General features: G+C 43.2%; 1 protein-coding gene across 1 annotated transcript; it reads left to right on the top strand.

Moving 5' to 3' along the window:
- Window positions 1-845: 845 nt before the first annotated feature.
- Window positions 846-10,903, top strand: GGCT (gamma-glutamylcyclotransferase). The gene is made up of 4 exons (XM_033077453.1): window positions 846-1,042; window positions 4,192-4,337; window positions 7,402-7,537; window positions 9,408-10,903. The coding sequence occupies exons 1-4, from the start codon at window positions 920-922 to the stop codon at window positions 9,555-9,557; spliced, it is 555 nt and encodes a 184-aa protein (XP_032933344.1). The 5' UTR covers window positions 846-919; the 3' UTR covers window positions 9,558-10,903.
- The last annotated feature ends 211 nt before the right edge of the window (window positions 10,904-11,114 follow it).

Here is an 11,114-nt window from a genome sequence, read left to right on the forward strand (position 1 = left end):
ACTGCTTATCTCAGACGTGGTCAGGATGCTCTTTTGGGTACCAGGGGCTGCAGGCCCTGCTCGCTGACAGCCTATTCCTCCCCCCAGAGGATGCCCCTCAGGAAGCAGATGAGATGCTGGAACAGGCAGGGTTTTACAGGCGTGACTGTGTGCTGTGCTACCTGTTCGCGCTTCCTCTGAGCTGCTCCTTGTGAGCTGAGGTGGATGTTTCTTGCTAAAAAGAAAAATCTTACCCAGGGATTATAATGAAGCAAGTAGCCATTGCTACCCTTTCTATCAAAATGACATTTTCCTAAAAGAAAGCTAATCAGTTTTTCGTAACACTTTTTAAATTATTGGAACTTTCGACTTTCTACACACAAAAAACCCCAAACAAGCAAAAAAACAACTACCCTAACAAAAAACAAACAACCCCCCATTTTATTCTCAGCACTCAAGAGTTTTAACAATTGTGATGATTTTTCAAAGAGCACGTAGATTTTTAACAAGGTGAATTTTCTCCTAAAACTTGGGTACTTCTCCATGCTGTCTGAACCGAGATTTCAATGTTATGAAGCTAAGCCAGATGAAGGAGGAGACTGAGCCCCCGAGCTCACGGCTGGGTTTGTGCGCCTCAGCCCCGCGGCGCTGCCCGCCGAGGGGGCCCGGCCCAGCGCCGCTCCTCTCCCGCTCCCGGCTGGATGGACAGAGGGGCTGAGGGCGGATGGACGGAGCGCTCCAGTCCTGTCCTGTCTTGTCCTAGCCTGTCCTGTCCGCGACCCTGCTCCGCCGGGATCCAGCCCGGCGCCTTCCACCGGCGCTGCCGCCGCTCTGCGTCACGGCCCGCGCAGCGGCGGAAGCAGCGGGGAAGGCGGGGCGGGAGGCCGGCGTTAAAGCGGCGGCGGGGCCGTGCCAGGCCGGGCTGGGCCGTGCTGAGCTGATGGAGCTGGGCGGTGAGAGTGGCTGCTGGTTCCTGTACTTCGCGTACGGCAGCAACCTGCTGCGGGAGCGGCTGCTGCTGCGCAACCCCTCGGCCGCGCTCTGCGCCCTGGCGCGCCTGCAGGTGCGTGAGGGGGCGGCTGGCGGGGCCGCGGGGGGGCTGAGGGAGCCCCACATTCCTGCAGGGAGCCCGGGTGCCCCCGAGGAGCCGCGTGTCCCCGCGGCTGGCTGCGGTGCAGTGCTGCAGCCCGTCCGTCCCTCCCACGGTGGAGGCCCCAGCACGGATCAGGCAGGGGGTCCTGGTCAAGGCGATGGTGCCGGGTTCTGTACCCTGGTGCCCAGTGACAGGACAAAGAGAGATGGACGTAAACTAAAACGGAAGAAGATTCAGCATGAGGAGTAACTTCTTTGTATTGAGAGAGGCAGAGCACTGAACAGGCTGCCCGGAGTGGAGTTTCCCTTTCTGGAGACATTCCAAACCCTCCCGGCCGCGTTCCTGTGTCACCTGCTTGAGGTGACCATGCCTTGGCAGGAGGGGTGATCTCGGGAGGTCCCTTCCGACCCTGGCTGTCCTGTGCTTCTTGACCCAGAGCCCGCTGCCGGGGCTGCCCACAGCAGAAGGATTGTTTGTGGTAGTCCCACTGCTGCGGGTTATCTGACAGGGCTTAGCCTTCCCAGCTGCTAGCCATGACCCATGGCCCGGTGTCTAAAGGACTATGGAGTTTGGAACGTAAAGTAACAGGAAGAAATTCTTTATGGCAAGGGTGGTGAGGCACTGGAACAGGTTGCCCAGAGAATTTGTGGATGCCCCATCCTTGGTAATGTTCAACACCAGGTTGGATGGGGCTTTGAGGAAACCAGTTGAGTAGGAGGTGGCCCTGGTACAGGCGAGGAAATCTCCCTGTGCTGTGTGGTGGGCAGATGGGAGCTTTCACCCAGCTCTGCACATCTGCACCTGACACCTTCATAACACCCTATAGGGCAGCTTTCTGCCTGCCCGGGCTATTAAATGCCATTGTATCACCTTGGCTTTAGTGTAGGCTTGGAAACATGAGCTTGTGGTCATTAAAGCTGTTGCTGTACAGATCTGTGCAACTGGAAGGATGCTTGGAGGAGCAGAGCATCAACTGATAACGCTTAAAGATGACTTGAAGGTTCTCTTGAGTAACTGGCAGGAAATTATCTATGTTAGCATGTATGAGGAAGTTCCAAAAACTTGTCATTAATAAACTCCCCATAGTCAGATACTTGGTGTCTCTTGGTACTATCAACCTGGCAGCTGAGGCCTGCTCCTGTAAAGCATGAGGAACTTACAGCTGCCCCTCCACTGAACATGCTGAGAGCCCAGCACCTTGCAGGATCAGACCTTGAAGGCAGGGAGAAAGGCACTAGTAGTGTGTTCTTATCTTTGAATAGAAGCAAGCTTTTTCAGCTCTCCTGGCTGTCAGGTCGGTTTCTAGGTTAGCCAGTAAGCACCTCTTGCCCCACTGCAGGTTGGCTGCCTTCTCTAGCTGGCCTTTGACCGATTGTTATGTTCCCTGCTGACACCGGGTGGCTTCACTCTCTTGCTTCCAGCTGGAAAACCACTAATGGTAGGGAGTAAGGGACTGCAGGAAGGCTGGAGCTGATTCCTATTTATTGTTCTGTGATAGTGCCACTTGGCTTAAAAGGAGAAACAGCCTGTAACCAGAGTGCTTTGGATCCTAAACTAAAGTAAAAACTTTAGTTAAAGTTTAGCTAAGCTTCCCTTTAATTTTACTTTTTAAAGCTTTGTTAATCTTCAGCCAAAAGCTGTTAAGAAATGGGATGTTTAACAAGCACAGAAAGGTATTATACTAGTACTTAGAAGGACCAAAGCCCAATCTCTACTGTTTTTTCCCATCTTCCCAGCAGTGCCTGACACAGTTGAACACATGGTGTAACTTAGACTTTTCTGCTTCCAGAACCTGAGCAAACGGTGCTGTTTCTGTGTGATTTCTATTGCTGTTTTTTGGGTGGTGCCTGATGATTTTATACAGCTTCTTGTAGATATTCAGTGCAGGTCAGGTCCAAGAAAATATAACTGAAGGAAAAAGTAAAACTTCATGGGTTTTTGTTTCCCCTTCTCTCTCCCTCTTTTTTTTTTTTTTTTTTTTTTTTTTTTCTTAAGTGAGACTGCACTGAGAGTACTTGACTCTACCCAGGTATTTCCTTCCTTGGGACTGCCCTACAATCACTTGTCCTCATCTGTAACTTCAGTCTGTGACTCGACTGGACTTATGTGCAAATAAACCTTTTTCTAGTGAAATTGGTTAAATAGAGGACATTTTATAGGACAGGAAGATGGCTCTGTTGATGGAGTAAACAGTGGGGCTTTGCCTGGCTACTGTCACTTCTGCACACACACAAAAATTGATAGGTGTTCTGATAAGCATGGTTTTTCTGTGCCTCCAACTCTATTTTTTTTTTTTTTTGCAACCTTTTTCCTATATCTATTAGGACATTTTACAAGAGAGTGATGTGTCTCAGAGAGAATATTAATGTATACATGTGTACATTTCAAATCAAATTCATAGCTTCAAGAGGGTGATTGTAAGGAATACACAAAGCTGTAGGGCTGCATACGTTTGGATTTTATTTTTGTTTTTGTTAAGCAGGTAGTCCTCCTTAAAGCTTGGTGGTTTGGACTTGAGGGGGTTCCCTTCTATACTGCTGGGGAAGGATCTACAGATTGGCTAATAAGTAGGGTGTAACAAGTAATAATACTGAGTGTAGGTGAGTCAGGTGAGAAATTACATTGATATCATTGAATAACCCATTATTCTCTTTTTCATATATACTTATATTTGATATTACTTGTAAGAAAAAGTGATACCTGTTTTCTAAAAGAATGTTTCTATTTGCAAAAACCTGAACAAGCTCATGAAGGGGACATACACCTTGACTTAAAAATACCCAAGAATGTTCCAGATGAGTGATGACATGGCACAAATCATTGTAAAATACAAAGGATGGTATATTATAATTGGGTAGTCTTAGTGCATGTGGACAGGACCCAGAGCTCATCATCTTGTAGACTTCTTTACCTCTACTATTTTCCTGGATCCTGCATAGTAGCATTTAAGTCTAACCACAAAAACCTGCAAAGGATTTGGCACCAGGTGTCTGTTCTTCCTTCAGTTTCTCCAACTGCTACATGTACCACTGTCCTTTGGCTGTCCCTTTCGTATCAGGAATAGCCAACAGCTCTTATTTTAAGTGGAAATTGATTCTCTGTGTTGCTTTCATTTGCAGGATTTTAAGCTCGAGTTTGGCCATCATCAAGGCAGGACAAGTTCTGTCTGGCATGGAGGTACAGCTACCATTGCTCAAAGCCCCGGAGATGAAGTGTGGGGAATAGTGTGGAAAATGAACACTTGCAATTTAAGTTCACTGGATAAGTAGGTGACTTAAGTTTTGCTGTCTTCTACTATCTTAGAGAGCAATTGAAAATTAGATAATTTTTGGTAAAGAGCTGTGTGGAAGCTATGGTGTTGGAATCAAGAAGATGCTTTTGATTTTAATGTTAATTATATTTCACAGTATGTGTATTGATTTCAGACACATCTGTGATTAAAATAACTTTGTTTTCAAGCTAAAGTACTTTTAGGGGTATTCTAACAATCTGTGGACCTTGATTTTGAAGTCAATAGGCATTTCAAAGTCATGCTGCCCTTTTATTTTTTTAACCTGTCTTCCCAATTTCCTGTCTCTTCTAAGATTCTAAAATCTGTATTTGTCCTATGGTGTTTTTCCCCTTACTCTTGGGAGAATTTCCTTTGAGACTGACCTCAATGTCTGTCTGTATACATCTGTAGACTCCAGCTGTAGCAGAAAAGGAAGGGATAAGGACAAGACTGCACAAGAGACATCTTTAATACAGGCAAAGGGACCTTTTGAGGAAGTTATTTAACCTGTCTTCTCTTCTAAGGATTTAAACTTTTGTGAGCTTGAGGAACATCCAAGCAGGGAGCTAGGGTGTGTTAGTGTTTCCCCCTCTGAATGGGAGAGCCTGACTACACCTGTACAGTGTATGGGGGAGAATGTTTTACCTATGCCTGGTAATTAAGACACGTTCAAGGAGCCCTGAGCAAATCGGTCCCAGGCTGAAGTCTAAAACACAACTTGGTTAAACAAACCAAGGAATAGCATGACTTCTTGCTAAGACAGGGCTAGAATGTAATCTCCAAAACTTTGCCTGCTGCCATATGCTTGTTGCACCTTTTGAGATGTGCCTGCACAGCATGCTGTTTCTGGTACACAAGGATTGTTCAGAGCAGTTCATCACTGACAATTCCAGTAGAAATCTGGGCTAGTGAAAACAAGGGAGCAGGGCATAGCAAACCCAGTGAAAGCACTACCTCAATACAGTTCTCCTGACTCTGGTACTGTTGCAATTTTACTGTGTAAACATGTCCTTAAAACCCTGGCATGAAACTTGGTTCCAATGTGCTTTTTTTTTGCCTATGGTGAACCTGAAATATACAACAGAAACTGTTGCCCAAGTTCTGTTAGAAGGTTATGGTAATGGCAACTCTGAGCACTCTTGTCCTGGCTGGGAGTGTTAGCATCAAGCAAGAGGGCATGGGCATCTTGTTGGCATGGCTGTGTTTTGGGACATCTTCATATGTCCCTGCTTTATTATCTCCCGAGTTCCTCTGCTCTTGCTTACAGTAGCGCTGAAACATCCTGACCTCCTCCTGCTGACCTTTACTTGAAACTCTTGATTTACCATGCTTTCCTGAAGCATAAACTTCCTAAGTATGATGATCCTGTCTGGCAGCATCTGCTTTTGTGTTTCCCCTCCATGGGGACAGTATTTTGTACTTTGACTTTTGTAAGTGTTTATGCATTGTTTACTGTTGACATAGTGTAGGATTGCAGATCCCTGGTATTTGTTTGACAGGATAAATTTCAATGCTTGCTAAGCTACTAGAGTGCTGTAATACCACCAAAATCTGCAGCATGGACACAAGCACTACAGATTACTTTTTCCCAGTTGCCTCATTGATGCCATGGAGGTGAACTGGAAATGGGATGTGTTCTTGGCTTTTATAATCATGGGCAACAGTGCTCTTCTGAGAATTCCTCGTAACCCACTCAAATGAGCTTGCAGGTGCTCCTGCTGAAGGTCTTGGGATCATTTGGCTGCGTGCAAGCTGATATATTTGTAGGTTCTCCACCAGTTTATTTCCTGAAATTAACATGTAGCCAAAAAAAAAAAAAAGCCCACCTTTTTTATTTTTTTTTAACCCCTCCTAATCTGGGTAAAGTCATCTGTGCTTTGTTATCCAGAAGCAGAGGAGGGAATGTGTAATTGAGGCTGCATGTAATTAGTTGAAATACTAACAAAACAATGTAATATATAGAAAAAAAAATATGGGAGAGGAACCTTTTGCTTTGATGGCAGAACTCTTTGGCTTCAAATTATTTTCTTTTTTTCTGTCTCACAGTCACTTCTATGGGGTTTTTTGTCCTCTGTACTTTGCAAATCTGTAAGTTGCAGACTAAATCATGACTTTCCCTTCACAGAGTCTAGCAATGGATGTTACTAAACAGTTTTCTTGCTCTCACACAACCATGTGACTTATTTCGTAATCTATTGGCCTTGAATCTACAGTTAGCTTCCAGTCTGTACTTGCACTTAACCTAGTTACGCACCTAACATGGGCCACATTATGTATGTTAAATAACTTGAAATGGTAGCAAGTCTTTGAAAAAAAGATGAGTTGTGAAATTTATATTGAACAAGCAGAGTTAAAACCATGTTAGGACTCATAGCTTAAATACATCTAAAGTTAATTGTGCTATAAAGTCTCATGTATTGCTTAAGGTTCTCGTTTACTTCTTACTGTTTCCTCAGATTTTTATTGGTGGCTAAATGCAGTGGTTGAGGACAATACGTAGCCTTGGTTTTGAGTTTTTGTTTGAAGCATGATTTTATGAATAAAAACATAAACCACTTTTTTTTGCCCTGACCTAGCTCATTACTGCTGTGTATGTCTTGTGCAAGTTAAAAGGTGTCTTGGATTATTCATTGGAAAGTGCATTGCACAAGTTGTGCAAGTTTCCCCTTATTAAAACTTAACACAAGATAAAAGTTTGCAATTGTTTCTTTATCTGAGTAGCAGTTAAGGAACATGTGTCTGGCTCATTGATTCTGGATAATCTTGCTTCTGTTTCTCTTTCAGACTACCTGTCTTCCACAGTAATTACTTTAGGAGTATTATCTTTCTGACTTTGCAGGTTAATCACAACTCATCTTTTCTTACAGAGCTGAAATGATAAAAGTGAATGCTGCTGCTTCTCTAGAAACATATTTTTGATGTGAAACAAGTTTGCCCAAAAAGCACTGGAATATGTTTTGCTTCATTTGTTTTTCTTTAAACCCATATGTTTAATTGCATGACTGGTTTCAAAGATGGATTGGTTAATTGACATGAAAGGAATGTATGTCTTTTACAGGCAAGAGGGAGTTGAGGATGGCATTTATGTCCCAATAGAAGTTAATGTCCACACTGAAGCAGGAAAGGTCCTGACCTGTCGAAGCTATCAGATGAAGGACTATGTCTCTGCTCCCCCTTCTCCACAGTATAAAAAGGTAGGGGTTGCATCACTTTAATTTTGGAAGAGTGTACAGCAGTTTATAAAGCAGTACTTCTGTGCTACTTAATAAGTACTTTTACTACAGTGGATGGAAGGCATGATTACTGTAAAGGTATAACAGTCCTTGTGTAATGTACTGCAATAATGATGCTCACAGGAGATTGCTAGCTCTTACAGGCCTGTTAAATCAGTTTTGGGTTTTCAGTTTAGTTATATCTTACAGGAAGCCCCTATTTAACTTGTGAATTAGCTGTGATTGGCACAAGGATTTCTGGAGGATGTTGTTCACATATATATGTCAATTCTTTATTTGAAAAATTAATGTACTCCAATGAAACGACAGAGGGAAGCTTCTGTGGAGGAAAATACAGCACCTGGCTTGTAGTTTCCAGGATGTGGATTATCCTTAGTGTCTTGGGAAGTACTTGCTATGGCTTAATACAGGAGTGCACCTGTCGCCTTTTACCAGACATCACCAGTACATCACAGGACTCCAGCAGCATTGCAGAGCACTGCAGGGTTCCCCCTTGATGGCTGGTGAGGCAGAAGTGTTTCAACACGGTTCTGCAGCAGTGAGTCTGTAGAGACACATGATCCAGTCACGCAGCAGGCCTGACCTGCTTAGCCTGTGGGATCTGTGCAGGCCCAGGCTGGGGAGGTATGGCTGTGCGTCTGAGTTGTGCAGCTTTAGTGCTGCTACACAGACAATCAGTGCAGCTGGATTTTCCTACCTGAAGTAAAGAAACCTGGAGTGAGCCTGTTAAATCTGAAGTGTCCCACCTCCTCCAAACTGAGGGACTCACTCCTATGAATTGACTTCCAGGAGCACAGCTAAGGCCAGCTGCTGTGGCACTGCTGAAGAGAGGGCTTGCTTAGAAAGCAGGCTCTGCTTTTCCACAAACCTCTCCCTGCCAACCCACCTCATGGCAAGGCAGATCTTTAGGGCTTTTCAGGGAGTTAATACATAGTCTGCTGCTGTGTGTCAGCTTTCACTGATATGCTATCAGTACAGACCTCCACTCCTGGCAACTTTATCATCTTTGTCATTCCCTCCTTGTCCTGTCAGGAGCAGTTGTCAGTTCTGTTCTTCTCGTCTGCTCCCAGATATTTTTTTTTTTTTGTTTAAGTTAACCAGGCAGGAGAGCTAAAAACTTAAAAGATGACTGCATTAGCACACAGTGATTGAACTACATTCATCTCATCCTTGAAATGTATACTGTTAACATTCTAAATATGCTTTTATGAATTTCATTTCTATATGCAAGCTTGCTGGTGTCTCCTTCAAGCTGTGTTCCTCCAACTTCCCCTTTTCCTCTCACTGTTGCATCTTTTCTTCTGCACCAATACTTCAGTTTATTTTATATACGGAAGGAAAACCACAGCAACAAACTAAGGAATCTGTGCTTTTTCACTGAGTTAAATGTCTGCTTCTGTTACTCCTGGACCTTGTCTAGGTACTCGTTTGTCCTTTGGACAGCTTAGTTTTAAAAATAACTACTTTTTAAATCTTTGGCCAACTGTAGTGTCACACCTGAGTGAGAAGCAGCATGTATTATTGAAGTTATCATCCTGTCTGGAAGAAAGAATGGGATAACTGAATAACAACTTAATTACAGAGTCTTGTGCACTTCACTAGCACATCAGATTCTCAGGGGTAGTTAAAACCCTTTTCAGAGTAATTTTTGTTCATAGTGTTCTGGTCTTCAGTGGTCTCCCAGAAGCCTTTGACTAACCTTAGGTACAAATAGCGCTCTTTGAGATAAATTTCTTGTGTAATTTAAATGGTTCTTCCTACTCAAGTGATTGTTTGGAGGAGTCTGTCCTTTCTATTACTGAAGGCTTTTTTTTTTCCCTTTTAATTATAGGTTATCTGCATGGGTGCAAAACAGAATGGCTTGCCAACCGATTATCAGGAGAAATTAGAAGCTATTGAAACTAATAACTATGCAGGACCGGTGCCAATCATGGAAGAGATTGAAGCTGCTATTAAAGCAGAGAAAATAAATTCTGCGTAGAATACCTCTGCATTTGCTTGGCCATTCACCTTGATTTAGATACCTCTCCTCACTATGCTGATCAGCAGTTTCTTTTTTTGTCAAGAAAAGATGAGTTTGCTGTGCACCTACAGTAAACCATTAGACATAACTTGCAGTCTGAAGACACACTGACACTGGTAACTTTATTTTTTATGTATAGCTTGAATACGTGCTGAAGTACATGCTGAAAGTACACTGCAGATTTAGAAATCATCTTTCTGTAACTGTCATGCAGTGCTACATGCAAATTTGTGCTTCATGTCCAGTTTACTGACCTTTTTAAATGAAAAAGGCCATTTTCATTAATTTTGGCACCTGTTGCCTTCTGAGGAATAATAGCTGCAGGATCGGGTCATCTGTTTTTAAAAGTTTTATTTGTACATGACTACATTTGTTAGATGCAAAGTAAACTCAAAACTCTAAGGCTAAAACTTTTTCCCTGCTACTTCTAATGGTTTAAAGTCCAACCTATCTGATGCTACGGAGTCCCTGTTCTTATTTTATAGTTAACAAAAAAAGAAAAGTAGCATTTTTTAAACTCCTTACATGTTTTAAAGCGTAAGTCCAAAAGGCAGCCTAGGCATGAAGACAACATTCAGCAAAGTATCTCATTCAAATTATCGTAGCTTCCTCCTTTCAATGTCTAGTGATCGTCATAGGTGACCTGGTTAGCTATAACCAAGAGATTTTTAAAGAATTCATTTTAGTTTAGTATTTCCAATTTTTTTTAATTCCTTTTTGACTGGCTTGTTTGCCTATCTAGGCCTTGGTCCAGTGAAATCAGAAAGTCTCCTTTGAGCCCTAGCACGTTTATTTTGTGGTTTTGTTTGTCTGTTGCACCCTAAATGAACAGACTTGGCCTCTTGGTTTTTTGGTTTTGTTTTTTCCTCCCCACAGCTTTGACAATCCAACGCAAAACTGGAAGCTTTTGTAACATACAGAGTATTTATTTTCATGGTACTTTGCAACCCCCCCAGTTAATCTAAGGGGGATGAGGAAAAATTGACAACGTGGAAGATGTCAAATCACAGAAATTTGGCTTATCTTCTCTACAGTATATTTTTTTCTCTTGATGGACAGAGAGGTGTAAGATATAATTGATGTCACTGTGTGACTACTTAGATGAGCAAATGATAAAATAACAGACTGACCATGTCTTCTCTGTATAAATTGTTTTCTATGAACTTCTGCCAGGTATGTGTAGCTGCTGTCCTGATGTAATATGCCTGCTTCCAGAGTTGGGCACGAGGACTGCTGTAAAACATGGTACTTTCTGTATTAACAACACTGTCTGGTTTTAGTAAATAAAATGATTACCAAACCTCTGCCATGCCTATTCAGTGTGCCCCCCTCAAGAATATCACTGGATCAAAGATTGTTAAGGTTGGAAGGGATCTCTGGAGCTCATCGAGTCCAAAACCCTGTTAAGGCAGGGTGATCTCGAGCAGGTGACACAGGAACACGTCCAGGTGGGTTTGGAATGTCTCTGGAGAGGGACACTCCGAGACCTCCCTCTGCAGACTGCCTTGCTTAGGT

The sequence above is a fragment of the Catharus ustulatus genome, chromosome 1 (assembly GCF_009819885.2).
Source record: "Catharus ustulatus isolate bCatUst1 chromosome 1, bCatUst1.pri.v2, whole genome shotgun sequence".
Lineage (NCBI taxonomy): Eukaryota > Metazoa > Chordata > Aves > Passeriformes > Turdidae > Catharus > Catharus ustulatus.

Coding starts and splice junctions, on each gene's coding strand:
- GGCT (XM_033077453.1), top strand. CDS start 920: ATGGAGCTGGGCGGTGAGAGTGGCTGCTGGTTCCTGTACTTCGCGTAC. Junction 4,338..7,401: donor AATTTAAGTTCACTGGATAA/GTAGGTGACTTA, acceptor TGTCTTTTACAG/GCAAGAGGGAGTTGAGGATG. Junction 7,538..9,407: donor CTTCTCCACAGTATAAAAAG/GTAGGGGTTGCA, acceptor TTTTAATTATAG/GTTATCTGCATGGGTGCAAA.